Below are 21,641 nucleotides of genomic sequence, written 5' to 3'. Positions count from 1 at the left end.
ACACACACACACACACACACACACACACACACTCCAGAGGCTTACAACAGGTTTCCCTCACTCAAACACAGCCAAGCAGGAAAGATAAGACTGAGTAATGCCCCTTTGAATGCTTTTTTTTGGTTCTGGCTCAACAACCAATTTAAAAGGCTCCTCTTCTTCACATGGTAAATGGACTGGAAACACAATACTTGCACGTAGTCTGAATTAGGGAACAGAACCCTTTAATGTTTTAAGGTCTCTTTTAGCTCTGATCTTTCATGTTCTAAGGGGCCCACCAGCCCTATTCTTCTATGTTCTATGGCCCTTCCCAGCTCTGATATTCTATGTCCTAAGGTCCCTCTCAGTTCTGACAGTCTATATTCTAAGACTCCTCCCAACTCTGACATACTGTGTTCTAAGAGCTCTCCCAGATTGGGCTCTCCTAGCTTTGACATCCTATGTTCTAAGGTGCCCCCCACAGACACATGCATACACACCATTGCCAACATTCTATGTCATTATAAGGACCCTTCCAACTCCGACATTATATTAAAATCAATATGGAATCAACTTGTAGTCAGAAAGACTTGGGTTTGTATCTTGCTTCTGATACTTACTGTCTGTCATCAGCTTCTCTGAGCCTCAGTTTTCTCATCTGTAGCACCTACCTCATCAGGTTGTGAGGGTCAAATGAGATAGCTATATAAAGATGAGATATTTTCTATTCTAAGATGCTTTCATGCTCTCCTATGTTCTGTGATTTCAAACTTCCAATTTAATTTAGTTAATAACATTTATTAAGTGCCTGTTGTATATAGCTGGGCCCTGAGGATACAAAGGTTAAAAAGTGACTTTGCCCCTACTGTCATGGATGTTACATTCTCTCTGAGGAAGAGAGAACTCTAACACAGGCGCAGATGCACATTACACAAGGTAGAAAGTAAGGAGGGCACAGGGAAACTCGACAAAACATTCAAGGGAGATTTAAGGGAGAGAGAGAATGCTCTTAATAGAAGAGATCCATGGGGGAGGTGACCTCTAAACTGAGCCCTTGGAGGAAATTAAGGACTCTGAAAGACAGAAATGAGGAAGGAGCCTGTGCAGACGCATGGCCTGGAGAGAACCCAAAGTCAAGGGGGTGAGCTGACAGCAAAGTCAAGATCCAAAATGAACCCAATGGGCTAGAACAATAATTCAAAACTGATACGATGGAACAGAATGGGAATATTAATCTTGCTTCTTTATAAAAAGACCCTTGGAGCATGTCTGGATGTTTCTTGTGCGGTGATGTTCATTGTCTTTACCCAGTGGCCAAGACTCTATACTCATATCTAATGTACTAATATCTTTTTTTAAATTAATTTATTTGTTTTCAGTCTTCAACAATTGCTTCCATAACTTTTAAATTCTCCCTCTCCCTCTCCAAGACGGCATGCAATCTTATAAGTGTTCTACATATACATTCTGATTAAACATGTATTCAGGTTAGTCAGTTGCATAGAAGAATTAAAATGAATGGGAGAAACCATGAGAAAACCCAAACCAAAACATAACACAAGAGAAAATAGTCTGCTTCATTCTGCATTCCAATTCCATAGTTCTTTGGATATAGGTGGCCTTTTTCCTCAAGAGTTCTTTGGGAATGTTTTAAGTCCTTGCTTTGCTGTGAAGGGCTAAGTCTATCAGGAGCAGTCCTTGCACGCCGTGGCTGTTACTGTGTATAAAGTTCTCCTGGTTCTGCTCATTTCACTCAACATCGGTTCATATAAGTCTTTCTAGGTTTTTCTGAAGTCCGACTGTTCGTCATTTCTTATATAGCACAATAGTATTGCATTACGTTCATATACCACAATTTGTTCAGCCATTCCCCAACTGATAGGCACTCCTTCAATTTCCAATTCTTGGCCACCATAAAAAGAGCTGCTATAAATATTTTTGTACATGTGGGACCTTTTCCCATTTTTATGATATCTTGGGGATACAGTTCTAGAAGTGATATTGCTGGGTCAAAGGGTATGCACATTTTTGTAGCCCTTTGGATATAGTTCCAAATTGCTCTCCAGAACGTTTGGATCAGCGCACAGCTCCACCTACAACGAATTAGTGTTCCAACTCTCTGTGGCAGCAAATGGGGTGGGATTTGTTTGTTTGGAGGTGTTTTCCAGGCTCAGGCTAGATTGTGAGTACCTGAGGGTTCAGTCCTCTTTGAGCGCTGATGATTCACAACTGTGCTGAGTCATGTGGATTTTGTGCCTTCTGACTCCGAGTCGATCAGAAGCTGAGTCTTAGTTACATATACTGGGAGGTTAGTATTTTACTTTGGAGTTTGCTTATGAGAGGGAAGACTCTGAGTGCCGTGCTCCCCCCCGCCCCACCTCAGATGTAAAGACTCTCCCAATCCAGGGCTGTATGTAAATTGTATAGCGATATTGCTCTGATTCGGGCAGTAGAGCCCTGTCTGTTGCTTTTGATAAAGACAAAAAAGCCATTTGTTGAATAGATGGAAGACTTGGTAACTTTGGGAATGTCAAAGATAAAAAGGTATGTCTGGAAGTATTTGTTCGAACTGATTAAAGTGATTGTGGACCCCTCAAAAGTTGCCTTTCCTTTTATAAATACAGATTTAAGAACCTGTGACAGCAGACCCCCCTGTCTATGTTGGGGTGCTTACTGATACACTCTCCCACAACTTCTCCAGCATTTATCATCTTCTTGTTTTGCTACATTAGCCAATCTGATAGGTGTGATGTGGTGCCTCAGAGTTGTTTTGATTTGCATCCCTCTAATCCATAATGATTGAGAGCATTTTTTCATATGACTGAGGTTGAGAGAGGCTAAGTGATCTACCCAGGGTCACACAATTTATGTGGCTCTTTGGTCTAGTTTGAGCCCACCTCCTTCCTGAATCTAAGTGCAAGCCTCTCCATAATCCTCTGCCTTCTGCCCACATTCCCTAAAGGAATCAAGAAGCTAAAATAACACTTCTTTAGAACCAATTACACCTGTTAGCAGCGAAGCCTGACAGCTTTCATGCTGTATTTGGCTAATGGGAGGACCTCTGTCTCTCTATGGGTAAAATACAAGCTCATCTGTGTGGCATTTAAAGCCCTTTACAATCTGTTGAGGGCCTAGAATATCTACTATTGCCATAGAGATGACACAAAGCATCCATCAGCCAGGAAGTTGTTGGCAAGAGTTTTTGCAGAGACTTCTGGGTAAAAGATTCAGGAAAGAGGAGGCTTAAGGAATCAGGTATGAAGTTTACAGGGCATCCTCCAGCTGGGCATCATGGGGGAGGTTCATTGGCTGCAGCACAGTGACTTGTCATTGTCTCTCTGGAGGGAAAAAACCGAGGGAACAAAAGGCCTGGGCATTCAGCCTCAACCCACGTGGCACCGAGTTGGAGGATGCCGTGTGAATACAGTTGGCTTCCTACATTCTCTTCTCTCTAGCATCATTCTCTCAAGAATTTCTGCAAAAACTCTTGCCAGTTGCCCCAGATCCAACACAACAATGGCTGATTGAGCGATGTCTTCTCAGGAGTGTTGGGCTACAATCCTTCACCGAGTGGCAGCTAAGTGGAGCAGTGGATAGAGCTCTGGATTTGGAGTCAGGAAGACCTGAATTCAAATTTGGCCTCAGAATGACCGTAAGCAAATCTCCTGCCCTCAGTATCCTCATCTGTGAAAATGGGGATAATCACAGCCTAACTCACAGGATTGTTGTAGGGTAAAATGTGATGAGATATGTAAAGTGCTTTGCAAACTTTAAAGGGACATATAAATACTAGCTATTATTAATAATAATTTTTAAAAGTCTTGTTCAGTTTTGTTTTTTAGTTGTGTCTGACTGCCACACCATTTGGGGTTTTCTTGGCAGAGAAACAGGAGTGGTTTCTTGAGCTCATTTGTCAGATGAGAAAACTGAGGCAAACAGAATGAAGTGACTTGCCCAGGGACCACACAGCTAGGAAGTGTCTGAGGCTGGATTTGAACTCTGGTCTTCCTGACTTGAGGCCTGGCATTCTATCTACTGTACCACCTCGCTGGCCTTAAAAGTATCATACATTTAGAACCACGAGGAACTTCAATGGCCTAATTTTTAAAAAATTATCTATTTATTTTTAACATTTTAAAAAATCTTGAGCTCCAAATTCTCTCCTTCCCCACCTATTTAGAAGGCAAACAATGTATCAGTTATACATGTGATATCATCCAAAACATTTTCCATATCAGTCATGTTGCCAAAGTTCTTCAGTCAGAACTCAGAACATCAGTTCTCTCTCTCAAGGCGGATAGCACTTTTCATCGTGAATCCAAAGGCCCCATTTTGCAAATGAGGAAACTGAGAACTTAAATAACCTTTGGCAGTAGCTGTGGTAGTGGTGGTGGGTGCTATGCGGCTGCTATGGTGGTGGAGGTGGTTGCTGTTAGCATGGTTGTTGTTGTTTTGGGAAAAGCAACCATGTCTAGAATGAGGATGTTGTGCTCAGTTCTGGGAGTCACATGTTAGGAGGGACATTGACACAGTGGGGAATGTCCAGAGGGGGAGAGAGAGAGACAGAGAGAGAGAGAGAGACAGAGAGAGACAGAGAGACACACACAGAGACAGAAAAAGAAAGAGAAAGAGAGAGGAAGAGAGGGAAGACAGACAGAGACACACACACACACACACATACACACACACACACACACAGAGAGAGAGAGAGAGAGAGAGAGAGAGAGAGAGAGAGACAGAGAGAGAGAGAAGGATGATGAGAGGGTTGGCTATGAGGAGATACACAGATGGAATGATAGGAAATGGAGACATTTTACCCTGAAGGAGAAAAGACTGAGATGGACAAGGTGGGGTGGGGAGGAGTAGGAAACCAGGAGAACTAGGAGCTCATGGTGGCAGTTTTGGGGGCCCTTCACGAGCCAGCCAGCACCCCCACCCGGGCCAGTCTATGACCCGCCCTGCCCCGGGTCCCTGCCCCTCCTCATCCTTCAAGTACTCTTTGCTTTCCGTTTCTCCCTTAGAAAGCCCATGATTCCGCTCCCCATCCCAGTGACTCCCCACACCAAAACTCCCTCCCCTGGATTTCACTGCCTCCATATGTTATGTGCCCCATATATATATAAATATAGAGAGTGTTAATATAGCATTTTTGCAAAGAATACATTATCTCCGTTGGGCTGTTGTTCTGCTCATTTGACAACAAAGGAAAATGAGGCTGAGAGAGGTCAAGTGACTAGTCTGGGGGCACATAGCAGTCCAAGTATCTCAGGCAGGATTTGAATTCAGGTCTTCCTGATTTCAAGTACCTCATTCTATCTACTGAGACAACATACCTTGTTGCCTAATGTCACCACGGAAAGGTCTTGGAAGACAAGGACTGTCTTTTGTAGTTGTATTCCCCCATGCTTAGCACAGTGCATGGCACATAGGGAGTGCTGATTGGACCCCTTCATTCATTCATTTGTGAGGAATAATTCATTTGGACACCTACTCTATTCTAACTGGTTTGGTATTCTAAATAAATCATACAGGGATAGCTGGGTTCCGTTAGTGGACCTCAGATATAATGCGATGGTCACTACTTGTTTACCAAGTTATGAGGCTCACTTGTGCAACCACAAGAATGCTGACCAAGATATCTCTATACAGCTTTATTCAAATTCCACTTCCAAACCCAGCACACGTTTCAGAGCCTCAGTGTTTTGGAAATTCCTCCAGTTTATTTTTGTAGCTCCATACCATTCTCTTGGCCACCATGAACAGGTGACCATCTTATGACCACTTAGTCAGTGGAGATGCCCCATACTTCACTTAACCTGTGACCCCCCTGCTGATAAGTCATTTTTTGGCCCTCAAAGGAAAGCTCTATCAGCCAATAAGATCCTGTATTTCACCATACCTCTTTTGCATATTTGGAAACCCTATAAAAATAAAGTCCTGGAAAAGGGGGCACCTCAGATCATAAGGATGAGCAGAGGTCCACTTCATTAGGGGGGACCATGGACTCTTTAATAAAGTGCCATTGGCCCAGAGCTCTCCCTCAGTCTTTTTTATTGTAGGTTGGACAGTTTTAATCCCCTCACATTCAGTCATTCATTAGTTAAGCTTTGGGTTGGACAAACTGGTCTCTGAGACCTCAACCCTGACATTCTATACTCTGTCACTAGAGCAAACCCAGAGAACGTGTGTTTTGGTTCCGGGGACAGAGGCCAATTCTGGCCTCTTGCTAAATAAAGGGTGGGTACGAAGAGAAGCTTCTGATTGGTTCCTTGGTCTCCTTGAAGGGAAGAGGGGAGGGACGATGGGACTGAGTCCCGGCTCAGACCATTTTGAACCTTGGCCTCTCCTTTTTAGCTACTGAAAGGGTGAACAAAGTGGCACTTCCGGACTCAGTTGCCACTCCTCATTGGCACAGCCTCCCCCCAAGTACTCCCCCCACTCATACCCTGCTCCCTCCATAGGGATCAAGGGAACAACCAGGAGCCTGTAGGTCCACATGCCCTTTAAATTAAAAAAAATTTTTTTTTTTTTTGGTTAACAAGCATTTAGTCTTCTCTCCCTCCCATTGCAGTTCTATCCCATCTCACAACTGAAAAATGAAAAACAGAATTTTTAAATATGCAAAGTCAGAAACATATCCTTACATTGGTCATATCCAAAATTGTAAGTCTCATTCCGCACCCTGAGTACATCACCAAAGTAGGTGAGTCAAAGGTGGCCCTGAGTCTTGGATCATGGTTGGGCATTGTGTTGGTCAAAGCTTTTCAAAGGTGTTTGCCTTTACAATGGTGTTATTGTAGAAATAGTCTTTGGCTCTGTTACCTTCATTCTAACATGCTCATCCCTACGAACCAGTTTGCATACACCATCATCTTGTCTTGTAACTGTCCTAATGGGGAAGGGTGGAAGAGGGCCCTCCCAGTTCTAACATCCTGGACTCTAAGATTCTTACCAGCTCTGACATTCTATGTTCTCAGGACCCTTCCATCTTTGACATTCTCTTCTCTAAGGACCCTCCAATCTCTGATATTCTGTGTTCTAAGGTCTCTCTCAGGTCTGTTTCCAGGCTTTGCTCCCAGAAGCTAAGGATTTAGATAAAGTTGGTATCTCAGCCCTACTTTGTCCCTTTGTTGGCTCTGTGCCACAGGAAAGCTCATGGGGGAGGTTTCTCAAGGTTGCAGGAAAGCCAATTCCAGATGGAGATGAGCCAGACCTTTGAGACAGGAAACTCCTCCCGTTCTCTGTGTCCCTGGAGGCTTTGGCTGAGGGGCTGGAGGGGAATAACCTCAAGTTCAGCCAAGGTTGAACCTGGTCTGACAGGCATCCCAGGGGACAATCCTAGGAGGGAGGAGACATGGGTAATGGATGGGGGCCAAGGAGGAAGAGGACAGGTGGGACAGAACTCAGCGAAAGGGGCAAAGAGGTTCTTTCCTGGGCCCCCTCAGTCTGTCAGAGCCTTCTTAGGCCTGGTCCAGAGGACCATTGCCCTTGACCCAAGACAGAACCTCAAAATTCCTCTATCTTAGTCACTCTTGGAATAGCTTCCTGCCCTCTCACTCTATCCCACACCTACTGCCAGACAGACCTTCCTCCTGGATGCATCTGGCATTTCCTTGATTCAGTCTCTATATGATGGCTCTCTGGTGCTGACTGAGTAAAGTGAAATTCTCCTGCCTGGTGCTGAAGGCACCATATCTGCCCCTCTGTGTTTACCTCCTGGTCCTACCCTCTGTTCAGTAAACACCTCAACTAGATCAGATAAATCTTCATTGTCATAAATATGCCTGCTACTTTCCCTTCTCCTTGCCTTTGCTCAGACTGGTCTGTACACCAGGAACACCCTCACCCCACTTCTGCTTGTCTGTCATCCTCACCATCCTTTACATGTCTTCAGGAAGTATTCTCTGAGATTCCCCAGCTCCCTCACACCTCTCTTTATTGTTTCATTGATTTGCTTATTATCCAACATTTTGCATTGTAGTGATGTCTGTTAAAGTCCTCCTCTGTTTTCCTCCTCATCTCTTGGAAGAGACTATAGGCCAGACTCTGGCAGGCCCCCCATAACTGGAGAGGCTTGGAGAGACTTAGCCCATCAGCCAAGGACCAGCCTAGTTGAGAGCAGAGAGACTCATCACCAGAAAAGGGAGTGGGGGGAGATGTGGACACAAAGACAGTAATGTTTTCGAACATAGCAACTCATAAACATCGTTTGATGAAGCATGGAGGCTTTGGAATGTGTTGGCAACAGGAGAATCCACACTGCTGACATCAAGACCCCTTTGAAGTTTTGAACTAAATCTAGTTGTTGGAGAATGTTTCATGTGCCTCTGGGTTCAGATCCCACTTCAGATACTTCCTGGGTGTGTGACCTTGGTCAAGCCACTTAACCTCTGATTCTCAGTCTCCTCATCTGTAAAATGGGTACATTACCTCTAAGACCCATCTCCCAGTCAAGAGGGTCCCCTGAAATAAGGAGGACTTTCCTTCGCCTCTTTCCATTGGTTTCCCTCGATATTACTTAGGGTTTATTTTGTATTTATGTGTCTTTACACACTCTCCACACATCCACTTGCTGTATGTGTCCTGCTTTTAGCTGGCTGTGCTGGAAACAATATTGAACATTAAAAAAATGGATCAGTGTTGATCCTGGAAGCTCCATGACATGAGGGCAAGGATCTAGTCTTATCTAAACTTCTCCTTTCCCTACAACCAGAGACATCAATGATGCATTGAATCTTTTGATCTGATTTTGTGAGGCCAGGCCTCTGACCAGGGTAGAAGAAAAATATCAATGTATGTATATATGTGTGTGTATATATGCATCTATCTATCTATCTATATACAGTTATCCTTTCCACATTGCAGCGGTTAGGGGTATGGTGACCCCATGATCTGGAAAATCTGTGTAAAAAGTTTTGGCCCTCTTCTAGTGCCAGGGAAGCCTGCGTCTTTTTCTTTTTCTTTCATGGGGTGTTGACAGCACCTTCTTGCAAAATTTGGGTTAAGTATTTGGTCAGAGCCTCGGTGTCTTCGACTGGTCTTTGTGTGTGGGCCGGACTTCCGCAAAACTCCCCCCAAATTCCCATTTCGTTTCTTATGTCGACCCTCGATATATAGAAACCATGATGGGGAAAGTCATGATGCGGAAGGGATAATTGCGCGTGCGCGCGCGCGCACACACACACACACACACACACACACACACACACACACACACACACACACACACACACAGCTTGTGTGTGTTTATCTTTTGTTTTTAAGTTTCCTGGACCTTGGTTGGCCGCAGACCAGGCCTAGGAGCAATACATACTCTTATACATCCCCAAACACTTTCCCTTTTGCCTGCCTTGATTTGAAATTGGTCACCCTGGGTACTCTGGTCTGAATTCATTGGTCCATTCTACAAGCCCAGGCACACTGTCACCCAATCAAAAAGCTTCCCTGGTGGAAGAGGGCAGTTTAGGAGCTGGACATGTCTTCTTAAGTCATCATTTGACTCACTAAGTACCTTCTATCTCCCTGCCCAAAGTGAGGAAGAGAGGGAAGGATAATTTACATGCAACGCTTGAACTACTGAGTTAGAGAAGGAAAGACTTTTCAACACCATCTAGTCACTCTGTGTTCTAAGGGCCCTCCCAACTCTGACATCCTGAGTTCTAAGGGCCCTCTCAGCTCTGACATTCTGTGTTCTAAGGGCCCTTTCAAGTGACATTTTTTTCCATTCAAACATCCTTCCCAGCTATGACTATGTTCTATGAGAAAACCTTAGTCATTTCCAGTTCTAATGTTCTTCATCTGTACTCAGAGGCAGCAGATCTGTTCAGCCCCTTCTCTCCATTTAACCCTCTTCATCTCCTCTGTGCCCCTTAACCCCCCCCAAGAGAAGAGGCTAAAGTGATGACTCTGTATTGAAAGCTTTATTGAGAGTCCCCTTTAGTGAGTCCCCCCTATCCCATAACTGGGGATCTGGGGCCCTGGTGGTCTTCTTTCCCAGCTCATCTCTCTTCCTTGGATCCCCTTACAGAGGAGGGCATTTTATTCTAAGGTTGATTCCAAGGCCAACTGGGTTTATGGAGGCAATGTGCACTAGGTGCTTTGAGATCCTCAGAGACTGACGCTGACACCTAGGGGCAAGGGGTCCTGGGATAGGCTAGGTGCCCTTCGTCTCTTGGGGTCCTCAGGATGGGGAGGCAAGGACTCTGTCGATCCATTCCACGTAGCTGGCAATCTTAGTGTAGATCCCCGGCTTCTTCCAGTTTCCACACACTCGGGAGCCCGATGTCACGATGCCTTCAGCCACTCCATTGCAGACGAGGGGCCCCCCAGAGTCACCCTACGGGGTTACAAGAGAAAGCCTATCACGGAAAGCTGGGCTGGAGGGGACCCAAACTGTCTGAGTTCCTGGATCCCCTCCCTCCAAAGACTCCACCCCAAGCAAAGCCCCTCATTTCTCCCAGAGTCCTCCCCTTCTCTTAAAGGTCCTATTTCCCCAGGAATAGCGGACCAGACCCAGAGCCAGGGTAGGTGCCTCCCCCCCGCCCCCATCTTCCAGGCCAGTTTCCATCGTCCAGGGTTCCTACCCCAGCTGTCAAAGCCCTCCCATAGGAAGGAGCCAGGCCTCCCCCAACCCCTTCCAGGGCTCACTCCATTAACCCGGCCCCGCCCCACATCAAGATTCCCACCAGCCCACCACCTTGACGCCCCACGGTCCACTCCAAGGCCCCTCCCCCAGCCCCGTACCCGGCAAGCATCCTTCTTGCGACTTTCAGCACAGATCATCTTATCGGTGATGTCATTGTCGTAGTAGGTACGCTGGTTGCAGACTGCTCGGTCCATGATGGGCAGTTCCACCTGCTGCAGCCGGTCCGGCTTGCGGCCCGCGTGGCTGGTGATGCCCCAGCCGGCTACCGAGCAGAGCGTGCCTCCCGCCACATCCCTGGCATCCCTCTGGTATGGCAGGGGTTGCACTGCCGGGCCTAGGGTCACCTTCTCAGCCAGCTAGGGGTGCAGGGAAGAAAGGGAGGCTTGGAAATTCTACCCCTGAGCCTACTACCCTCTTGGCCTCCAGCTCCCCACCCCTCTATGCCCTTGCTAGCTGGAGCAGAGGGCACTGAGGCCAGATGCTGAGGATCTCAAAGCACCAGACAGCTGAGGAGCCCCACCTTATTTGGTAACAAAAAGGAATGAGGTTAGAGTGAGAAGTTCAAAGCACTGAGTGTTCTAGCCCATCGCAAGCTTAAGAATTTGGGCTGAGTAGCCCTATCTCATGTTTCAAGCGGGCAAACCTTTATTAAGGTCATGTCATGGGTCAAGTTGACTTCAAGTTGTCAGAAGAGACAACGTGTACCAGCACCAGTACATACCAGTACATACAAAGCAATTAGGGGAGGAGGTTCTGGTAGCTGGGGTGGGGAGGAATTGGGGAGGTGGCTTTTGAGTTGACCTTTAGGGGGAAAAAAACACTTAGGTATTTTAAGAGGGAAAATTCATGTTTTGAAATCTCTTAAAAACTTAGGTGTAACCAGGATTCCTGGAGAAACATTCCTCCCCACTCTCCAGAGGAGAAGAAGGAAAAGGGCTGGGTAATTTATGTGTTTTGAGATCCCCAATGAAAACAGAACCCCTGGGTTTTTCTAGGGGGCAGTGAGGGTGGCAGTGGGGGGAAGGGCTCCTACTGACCTGGATGAGAAGAATGTCATTGTGAATGTTGTCAGGGTTACTGTCTGGGTGTGGAAAGAGGCTGCGGACCTCATAGAGATGCTTGGAAGGTTCTGGCTGGGATAAGGAGTGAGCTCCCAGCAGCACCCGGACAGTTGCCCCTTCTGATCTAAAGAAGGGTTTGGAAGCAAGTTGTACACCTAAGTAACCCATCCATGTTTCCCTTCATTACCCATGCATTGCCCATGCTGACCCTTTCTAAGTCCATGGGGGAATGGGATTGGGGGGTGGGGTAGTGAGGGGATAAGAGGAGGAGACAGTGATCAGAAGCCTGGGTTTTTCCTGGGGTCCTATTTCCCCCCAACTCCCTGACACTCATTCTTTCTCTCTCCTCCCATCTCAGCCTTCCCAATCCTACTTCCTCCCCCAGTCCTGTCCTCCACATCTCTCTCTATCCCATCCCTGCTCCCACAAAGTAGCCCCACTGCTGTTCCCCCAAACTCACATCTCCTCCACACAGTGGGCTGCACTCAGGATCCACCACTCGTTCAGTAGGAAGCCCCCACACACGTGCTTCCCATCTACCTGAATAGATGCCATGTACGGTTGGAGGTGGGGTATGGCTTCCCTGCCCCCTAAAATCCTTCCTCGTGGACGGGCAGCTGGGAAGACAAGGGATCTGTGAGGTGAAGCAGCTGGTTTGGGGCTCACTGCCTCATACCTCTGTTGGCCAGTCAGTCAACCAGCAAGCATTTATTAAGCCCCTACTGTATTCCAAGCACTGTGCTAGTCACTAGGATAGAGACAAAAAATGAAACTCCCCAATCTTAAGGAGTTGTCCTTCTAATAAGATGACATATACATGCAGAAGTATGTGAGGAATGTGTACAAGATAAAAATGGGGTGGTAGAATCCAAGGAAGGGAGGACTTCTAGATCACTTGGAGAGAACAGAAAGGGGTCAACAGAGAAGATGGTGCTTAGACTGAGGGGAGGAGCCTGGGGGACAGATAGTACACAGCCAGGACTGTTCCAGGACACCCCTCCCCCACACCTGGCCCTGACTTTCCCAGACTTTAGGGAACCTCTCTCTATTTGGAGCCTGACTCTCCTCTCTCCTCCACTGTTGGGCAACATTAAGGCAAAAGTGGAGGTCAAAGGGTACTATGGGCTGTAAGGGACCTCAGAGACTATCTAATTCATCCCTTTATTTTACAGATGGGGAAACTGAGGCCCAGGCAGGCCAAGGAACCTGCCCACAGTCCCATGGTGGGGTCAGTAGAAGAGCTGGGGATTTGAACCCAGGCCCATTGAATGCAAATCCAGAGCTCTTTTTCACCTGTAAAATGAGGGGGATAGACTAGATAACCTCCAAGGTCCCTTCCATGGCTAGATCTGGGAGCCCATGATACTCTTTGTGCCTTAGTTTCCTTACCTATAAAATAAAGGGGGATAGATTCAATAAGCTCTGGCTCCAAGCCTGACTTCCCCTTGGGTCACTCCCTCCATGTTGTAGCTAGACAGCCCACTCTGTTAACCAGTTCCTTCTTTCCACAATCCTAACCTTCCCTACTCGGAATGTACTCCCTTCTCAGCTATCCCTTTCAGAATCCTCTGTTTTCCTTTATGGCCTGTCTCACGTGTTGCTCTCTCCAGCCACGTCTGACTCCAACAAGTGAAAGGGGTCTTGGTTCTTCGGTTTCTCATAGGGCTTTAGTCTGGATTTCTTCTCTGCACCAGTCCCATGTTCCCTTGTATCATTGTTATTTGCATACACACAATAATAATATTTACAAAGTGTTTTAGGGTTTGTGAAGTGCTTTTACAAATAATAGCACATCTGATCCTCATAGTAGGATAGGAAGGTCCTATGATTATGCCCATTTTATAGATGAAGAAAGTGAGGCAGACAGCAGCTAAATGACGTGCCCAGAGTGGCACAGCTTGTAAATGTCTGAGACCAGATTGGAATTCGGCTTTTGCCAACTCCAGCTCCAGCCCTCTGTCTACTCTATTACCTCTCTGTCCCTGTGTGCTCAGGGGGGGATATAATGTGGTCTTTTTCAGGTTCCTGTCCATAGTATAGGGCCTCCTCACACAATGGACATTTGTTAAATTGGAGAGAATTACATTCCCCCACCCTGCCTAGGGTCCAGAGCAGGAGTGGGGAACCTTCAGCCTCGAGTGACCCTTTTATTAAGGAGATTTGTTCTGTGAAGTTTAGATTCAGTCAAAGGGCCGCCCTTGAGGAGGCAGAGGGCCATATGTGGCCTCGAGGTTGTGGGTTCACCAGCCCTAGTGCAGAGCTTTCGGTGGGGTGGGGTTGGCTCTTTTTTATAAAGGTGTACAATGCTCTTTCCTCACTGTAGTCCTGAGGACTGTTACGAACTTCACTTTACAGGTGGAGAAACTGAGTCTCAGAGAGGGCAAGTGACCTGCCCAAAGTGACACGGAAAGAATCAGTTCCCTAGGTCCTGCCTCTGAGTCCAGGACATTTCCCATCCAGCACTGGAAATTCAGTTTAGAGAATCCCAGAATGCTGCAGTTAGAGACCAGATTCTAGGCCAGCCCCCCCCCCCCCCCCCCCGTCTGCCTGATGTCACTTAGCCAGGGTTACATGCAATTTAATGGTAGAGCTGAGACTAGCACCTAGGTCTAGACTAGAATCTAAGGCTCTTTCCACAACACCCAGTTGCTGGGGTGGGGGTAGGGCACTGGTGACGGAGCACCCGCAAGGCCCACCTTACTCACCACAGGCTGCCACCCCCAGAAGCAACAGAGTGGCCAGATGTGCCCAAGTCGCCATCATCGTACCTCTTCTGTCTCTGAGATCTATGAGAGAGCAGGAACCGGCAGGGGCCTTTATGAGGAGGAATGCTGGCATGGGGCCAGTCCTGAGAATCTAGCAGGCTTTGACCTGGAACAGGGCCCAGGATTGTAGGAAAGTTCATGATTTCCTAAGAAGAAGGACTTGGCAAAAGCATCTGGGGGTGGGGTGTGGGGGTGGGGAAGGTACACATCCGGGGCCTTGGTTATCGAGGGGCTGTGGGGAGAATCAGAAGAACCTGGGATGACCTGAGCAGGGGAATGGATGCCAGTCCCTGGGATCTGCTGGTAGCACATGGAGACCCACCCTTTTCCCTTCTTCCCTCCTCCCTCTCTCTCATTCTCTGTACCTTCTTTACTGTCTTTCCCCTCCCTTCTCTCCTCCCTTCTTTTTTCTCCCTCCTTCCTCCCCTTCCCTTGTTCTTCCCACCCTCCCACCCCACAGTCCGGGTTTTTAGCTTTAGCTTTTCCCAATCTCCCCCAGACCTACAGCAGCTAAGTGGCTCAGGGCAGCTAGGTGACACAGTGGATAAAGCAAGTGCCTAGCCTGGAGTCAGGAAGACTCTTTTTCCTGAGTTCAAATCCTGTCTCAGACACTAGCTGTGTAACCCTGGGCAAGTCACTTCACTCTGTGAGCCTCAGTTTCCTTATCTGTAAAATGAGTTGGAAAAGGAAATGGCACCCCAGAGGGACTGTGAAGAATCTGTTACAAATGAAAAATGACCAAACAACAAAAACGAAAACCAGACCTATAGTTAATAACGTTCTTGTTTTACCTCCTCTGCTCCCTCATCATTCCCTTCCCTCATAGAGCTGAAAGCAGTGGGTTGCTGGAGCCAGCTGGAAAGGGTGAGAGCTGATCGTTAAATTTTCAGTGTTAACACTTGTACCTAGGAAATTGGCAAATGCTACAAATCAGGACTTGATTTTTGTTTCTTGGGTTGTCTAGACTTAAGAAAGTGAAGGAGAAAATGTAAATACTGTAGTTAAATTTTAAAAGGGGGTGCTGTTTCCTTTAAAAAAAATTCCTGTAGAGCTAGTTGTTAAATGTTTGCCAGTATATTCTTGGCTGGAAGTAAGGATTATCTGGTCTAATTTCCTTATTTTACAGAAAAGGAAACTGAGGCTCACAGAGGAGGGCAGCTTAAGAAAATCACACAGCTAATAAGGAGCAGGACCAAGATTCAAACTTACCCTCTGACTTCAAATCCAGTATAATTTCCACGATACCATGCTGTCTCCTTCCCTCCTTTTCTATTATTATTAATAATAATGACAGCTAACATTTACGGTATTTATTATGTACCAGGCACTGGAATAAGCACCTTACAATTATTATCTCATTTAATTCTCACCACTCTGGGAGGTAGGTGTTATTGTTATTATATAATTATATAACATTACTATTATCCTTTTACAGATGAGGAAACTGAGGCAGGTGGCAGTGAAATGACTTGCCCAGGGTCACAAAGCTAGTATGTGTCTGAGGCTGGATTTGAATTTCCTGACTCTATGCCCAGGCTCTATCCACTGCACCACCTCACTACAAATTAGTGGAGAAGATGGGAGTGCTCTTCACTTTTTCTTCAAACTCCCTCCTTAGTGATCTCTCCTCCCAAACCTTCCAGTAGCTAAGTCCCAGCTTGTTGTGTGACCTTGGAAAACTCCCTTCTGAGCTTATCTATCCAATCTGGTCAGTTGTAGACAGAGAGATCAATGCTCCAAGGTTCATTCCCTCCCTGACAATCATGCATCCATTATAAAGAGACAGAACAGTTACAGAAAAAGTCAAAGGAAGGAGTTGGTTTTCATCAACACCGAACTTGTTTATTACTTTGGGAAGCAAAGAGAGCCTGGTCCCTAAGTAATGAAATGCAGGACAGCTCTGATCTTGGGGGGAGAAACTGAGAGCCAGAGAATTACAGTGATTTGCTCAAAGCTGCACAGGGTCATGACCAGGTCTCCTGCTTCCCAATTCAACGGCCTCTCCATTGCACTATACAGTGTTGAATGGGAGACCCAGTTTCCAAAACCAAAGGGAAACTCTCTCCTCATACCAGGATGAGCCTGGGACCCCAGAGGAAAAGAGCCAGACCTCCAAAGGAGGAGCCACTCCCTGCCTGAGGCAGATGTGAAGATGTGAGTTCTTGTGAAGGGTGATGTCTTCTCCCTGATCTAGCGTAGGGCAGAGATTAAACATAAGTGTAAGATTCAGCTCCCTTTTATTCAATGATGAGTCTAGTTCAATTTCTCTCTTACGAGAAAACTATTGCATTGTTTGAGTGGAGGAAGTCTATTGGCAAAGAATGGTTGGACCTTTGAACAGGGGGTGTTACTACTTCTGCCCTGAAGTACGTGTCTGTATCTGACTCATGTCTATTGGGTTTTCCCCTCATCAAACCCCATCTGGAGGCTTGTCTTCATTCCTTGGGTTAAATTTTAGGAAGGAATCTGGACCAGTGAAGGGTGACGTGGATGGTGAGCAGATGTGAAAAACAAAACAAAACAAGAATCAGTTGGAGAGTTGAGGAGAAGAGAAAACTTAGGGTAGATATAATCATTTCATTCTTTTAAAAAAATAGTTTATTATTACTGTTTCTATTTTTTCAATTAAACATTTAAAAAAATAATCTGTGCCTTCCATTTTCTCCCCCCCCAACCTCCTAGGTGAGCAAAACAACCCAAGTAAATAAAGCCTCCAAATCCCTAAAAAAAAAATGAAGTCCTCAAAATATAGGGGAAGGGAATAAGCATTTATATTTTATCTATATTATATAACATCTACTACGTGTCATGCTCTGTGCTGAGCACTTTACAAATATTTTCTTATTTGATCCTAACAACAACCCTGGGATGTAGGAACTATTATTATCCCCATTTTACAGATGAGGAAACCAGGTTAATGAGAAATTAAGTGATTTGCCCAGGATCACACAGCTAGTAAGCATCTGAAGCTGGATTTGAACTCAGGGAGATGAGTATTCTTGACTCCAGGCCTACTGTTCTGTGCTACATGGCACCACCTAGTGCCCATTCCCACAATAGCTACGTCCAAAAAAGGTATATGTTTTTCTGCATTTTGAATTCATCACCTCTCTATCATAAAGTTGGTGATGTCCATCCATTTATCCCCACTAATTCCCATCCCAACATCCTTCCTCCCTTCTGTGGCTAAACTCTTTGAGATGGCTGTCTACAATAACGCCTTTACTCCTTTTCCTCTCTATTGTTAATTCTCTAAAGTCTGGCTTCTTACCTTACTATTCAACTAAAACTGCCCCTTCCTCAAAGGTACCAATGATCTTTAAATTTCCAGATTGAATGGACTTTTCTCAATACTAATCTTTTCTTAATATTCCCACAGATCATTATGGACAAAATTATTTATGCCAGTTCTTATCATAGTGATGGGGGGCTTGGGTGCATGTACTTGGATCCCAATTCTAAAATCACATCTCTCTTTAAAAATCACATTTCTCCCTAGCCTCAAAACACTATCCTAGTGGCTGAATAAAGTGCGGTATATGAATGTAATGGAATCCTTTTGTGCTGTAAGAAATGATGAATAGGAAGACTTCAGAGAGGCCTGGAAAGACCTATATGATCTGATGCTGAGTGAAAGGAGCAGAACCAGAAGAACACTGTACAGAGCAACAACCACAGCGTGCAAGGATTTTTTCTGGTAGACTTAGAACTTCATGGCAATGCAAGGACTTCAAAAACTCTCAGTAGTCTCTTAAGGCAAAATGCCTTCCACATCCAGAGAAAGAACTATGGAATTCAGTCACAGAATGTAGCAGGTCATTTTCTCTTGTATTACGTTACATTTATGATTTCTCCCATTCATTCTAATTCTTCTATGCAACATGGCTAAGATGAAAATGTATTTAATAGGAATGTATGTGTAGAACCTATATAAAATTGTATGCCGTCTCAGGGAGGGAGGGGGGATGAGGGAGGAAGGAGGGGGAGAGGGGAAAAATCTAAGTTACATGGAAATGATTGTAGAACAGAAAACCAATAAAGTAATAATAAGAAACACTATCCCAGGCAGTTTCTCCGCAGCCCAAGAACACAGCCTGCCCTAGCAAAACTTGTATCTCTTTTCCTGATACAGTAGCCAGCTGCATCCACAGAATTCATTAGTTTGAACCAGCTCTGTACTGGCTGAATTGACTGTTTCTGTTTTATAATCCGATTGAATCTTGCCTTTATCAATCGAGTCTTTGCTAGGAGTAAAGTATAGAAACAAGAGTTTCTTTAAGTAGAAACAGTGTATGTATTTGTATTGTTAATTATTTTAATGTGATTAAAGATCTTCCCCATCCATTAATGGGTCTGCCCATTAAGGGGAGTTTGATTAGGGAAGATCTGTGGGAAGACCCAAGCCTTCTGTTAATGAGGCACTGATTCTCAAGGGTTGTGATGCCCTCTGGCTCTAAAATAGGTATAAATACTCTGAGTTGAGGTTTTACTTTGGGGTTTACTGACTGTAAGTGTTTGTTTGGCCAGATGACTCTGGGAAGCCGCTAAAGGAGCTCCCTGGCTTTGAAAACCCAGATGTCGATGCTTCTCTCTCTGGTAACAGCTGAATCTGTCTGTTGATGGTCAGGCAGAGGAAACCATGTGTGCTGAGTTTTGATTTCTCTGTATTTTCTTTGAAGTTCAGGGTGCTGATTCCACTGAACTAGGTGAATGATATATGCCCTTGGTTAAAGGAATGACGTGTTTGATTAAAATGATTATTAACCCCTCAAAAGTTGCCTTTCCTTTTATGAATGCAGATCTAAGAACCTGTGATAGCAGGCCCCCTGTGTATGTTGGAGTGCTTACTGATACAGTACTGGGTCATAAAGAAATTTACTACTCACTGACCAGTCATATGTATTCTAGACTTAGACATACGTATACTCCTTTGCATTTATCTTGTCTAACAAGACACTGATGAGAGAAACCTGGTATTCCTTAGTTAGTCCCGATCATTAGTTGACTTAGTGATGTTTCAGGGCTAAAACTACACCTCTATGTAGCCCCCTCCTTAGGCTATTTCCCAGTGAACACTGGGTAAAATACATGTGCAGTAGGTATTAAAAGTACATATTCCTTTCAGAACTAACCACTCCCTAATCCCACCCTGAATCATCTAGTTAGCATGTTTGGCACATATTTTACTATAGAATATCCTATTTAAACTTTACCTATACCATATTCAAACCCTAAGAACTCTTGCTCACTGAAAAGCGCAATAAATCTTCACCACTTTGACCTCAACAATGATTGGATCCTTGAATTCTTTTCCAGACAGTCCAGTCTCAGAGTTCCTGTACCCCTATCTCTCCAGCCTTCATCAATAGCAGTCCCAAACTGGAAATTAGGGGATTCTCCTACTGCTGAAGAATGACAAAGCAGATTGCGGCACGTGGTTGTTGTTGTGTATGACTCTTTGTAACCCCATGGACTAGAGCATGCCAGGCCCTTCTATCCTCTACTATCTTTCAAAGTCTGCCCAAGTTCATGTTGTTCCTATGACACTATCTGTCCATCTCATCTTTTGCTGTTCCCGTTTTCCTTTTGCCTTCCTTCTTTCCCAATATCAGCTTTTTTTTTTCCCAATGAGTTCCATCTTCTGATTATGTGGCCAAAGTATTTAAGCTTCAGCTTCAGTATTTGATCTTGCAGTGAATAGTCTGAATTAATTTCTTTAATTATTGACTGATTTGATCTCCTTGCTGTCCAACAAACTCTCAAAATCTCCAGTGCCATAATTCAAAAATGTTGATTCTCCTACACTTGGCTTTCCTTATAGTCCAACTGTCATAGCCCTACATTGCTGCTGGAAAAACCATGTCTTTGTTGAGAAGGTGATGGTCTCTGTTTTTCTTTGACCTGTACAGGAAGGAAAATTCTTCCAAGCATCTTTTAATTTCATGACTGCAATCTCCATCCCTAAATACATGCTCCTAAGAGAGAAACAACTAAAATGCTGAAGCTCCGGCATGCATTTAGGGTTAGGGTTAGGGTTAGAGTTAGATCACTGAGTCCCAGAATAAAAAATCTGACACTGCTCCCATAATACAAAACAAGTTTATAAAACACGATTCAAAAAGTCCTAACCAGTCCTATCAAAACCCCCTAATATTGTCACAGAATCTTTTGACCTTTTTAAAAACATCACACCACCATCTTTTACCTTATCCTCTCTCATTGTGTTGGTGGGAAGAGGTATTGTTAGTTGGTTTATGATTATGGGAAATATGATTGGGTAAACCTGATGGAATAGGTTGTACGCATACTGCAGAATTGCTTTGAGAGGGGGAAGTTCATCTATCATTCAAAGTAGCTTGTGTAGAAATGAGGCTAAGAAACTTTTTCCTTCAAAATTTGCTCAATATACCTGGAGAAAATTAATATCTTTAAGCCAAGAGGGCATAACCGTAGGTGTAAAAGTTTACTAAACACCTCCTGGCCCTTCTTTAGAGATAGTAAGGAATAATCTGATTTCACTGTCCTTGTTCCCATTCAGATGAAAGAGGTAATCGGTGTTCCCTAGAATAAAAGACAATACTGAGTATAGTGTCCAGACCTAAAGTCATTTGTGCATAGTTGTTATGGAAAGCCTCGCTGGTTTCTAAGAGCATAAGTTTAATCAGCCCTAGGAGTCCTTTCTAAAACTGATTAGGTTTATATTATTTTTATTATATTATGTTATGCTATATTATATTATATTATATCATGTTCTGTTATGTCATATCATATATCACATCTTATTGTATTATATTAATTAGGATCATTCTAAGAGCAGTGTCAGGTGGCACAGTGGATAGAGTGCTGAGTCTGAAATCAGGAAGAACTTACCTTCCTGAGTTCAAATTTGAGCTCAGATGCTCACTAGCTATGTGACCCTGGCTTAGTCACTTAACACTATTTTCCTCAATTCCTCTTCTGCAAAATGAGCTGGAGAAGAAAATAGCAAACCACTCCAGTACCTTTGACAAGACAACCCCAGAGGAGCTCATGAAGAAAGTATCAGACATGACTGGACAACAACATATTATGTCTTTTGATTAATTAAATCAATAGAGGTATCTCTTGAGTTGATCTTTGACTGGGATGAAAGGAGAATACTTAGGCCTTGTTCAGTAAAGATTGAATGATTTTTAGGAAGATAATTCTCTC

General features: G+C 44.7%; 1 protein-coding gene and 1 long non-coding RNA gene across 4 annotated transcripts in view; one reads left to right on the top strand and one right to left on the bottom strand.

The window, feature by feature from the left end:
- Window positions 1-2,185: 2,185 nt before the first annotated feature.
- LOC140499641 (uncharacterized) overlaps window positions 2,186-21,641 on the top strand; it is a 41,647-nt gene continuing 22,191 nt past the window's right edge. For 2 of the 3 annotated variants that reach the window (XR_011965500.1, XR_011965501.1), the window contains exons 1-2: window positions 2,186-2,287; window positions 3,435-3,631. This is a non-coding gene — a long non-coding RNA (uncharacterized lncRNA). Of the gene's footprint in view, window positions 2,288-3,434; window positions 3,632-17,949; window positions 18,251-21,641 lie in introns of those variants that run through there. The other variant, XR_011965499.1, reaches the window with a different exon arrangement.
- On the bottom strand, window positions 9,885-14,791 carry CFD (complement factor D). The gene is made up of 5 exons (XM_072601327.1): window positions 14,391-14,791; window positions 12,146-12,302; window positions 11,662-11,809; window positions 10,723-10,980; window positions 9,885-10,315 (listed from the first exon to the last, which is right to left on the bottom strand). Exons 1-5 carry the CDS (start codon window positions 14,521-14,523, stop codon window positions 10,160-10,162), a joined length of 852 nt encoding a protein of 283 aa, XP_072457428.1. The 5' UTR covers window positions 14,524-14,791; the 3' UTR covers window positions 9,885-10,159.

This window comes from Notamacropus eugenii, chromosome 4 (genome assembly GCF_028372415.1).
Source record: "Notamacropus eugenii isolate mMacEug1 chromosome 4, mMacEug1.pri_v2, whole genome shotgun sequence".
NCBI classification, from domain to species: Eukaryota; Metazoa; Chordata; class Mammalia; order Diprotodontia; family Macropodidae; genus Notamacropus; species Notamacropus eugenii.
The sequence above is the reverse complement of the archived record's forward strand: the minus strand, read 5'-3'. Positions and strand labels throughout refer to the sequence as shown.

Excerpts from the sequence above, each read along its gene's own strand:
- CFD (XM_072601327.1), bottom strand. The coding sequence starts at position 14,523 with ATGCCAGCATTCCTCCTCATAAAGGCCCCTGCCGGTTCCTGCTCTCTC. Across the intron at positions 11,810-12,145 it reads GCCCACTGTGTGGAGGAGAT|ATCAGAAGGGGCAACTGTCC; the intron begins GTGAGTTTGGGG and ends ACCCTTCTTTAG. Across the intron at positions 10,316-10,722 it reads GCAAGAAGGATGCTTGCCGG|GGTGACTCTGGGGGGCCCCT; the intron begins GTACGGGGCTGG and ends GTAACCCCGTAG.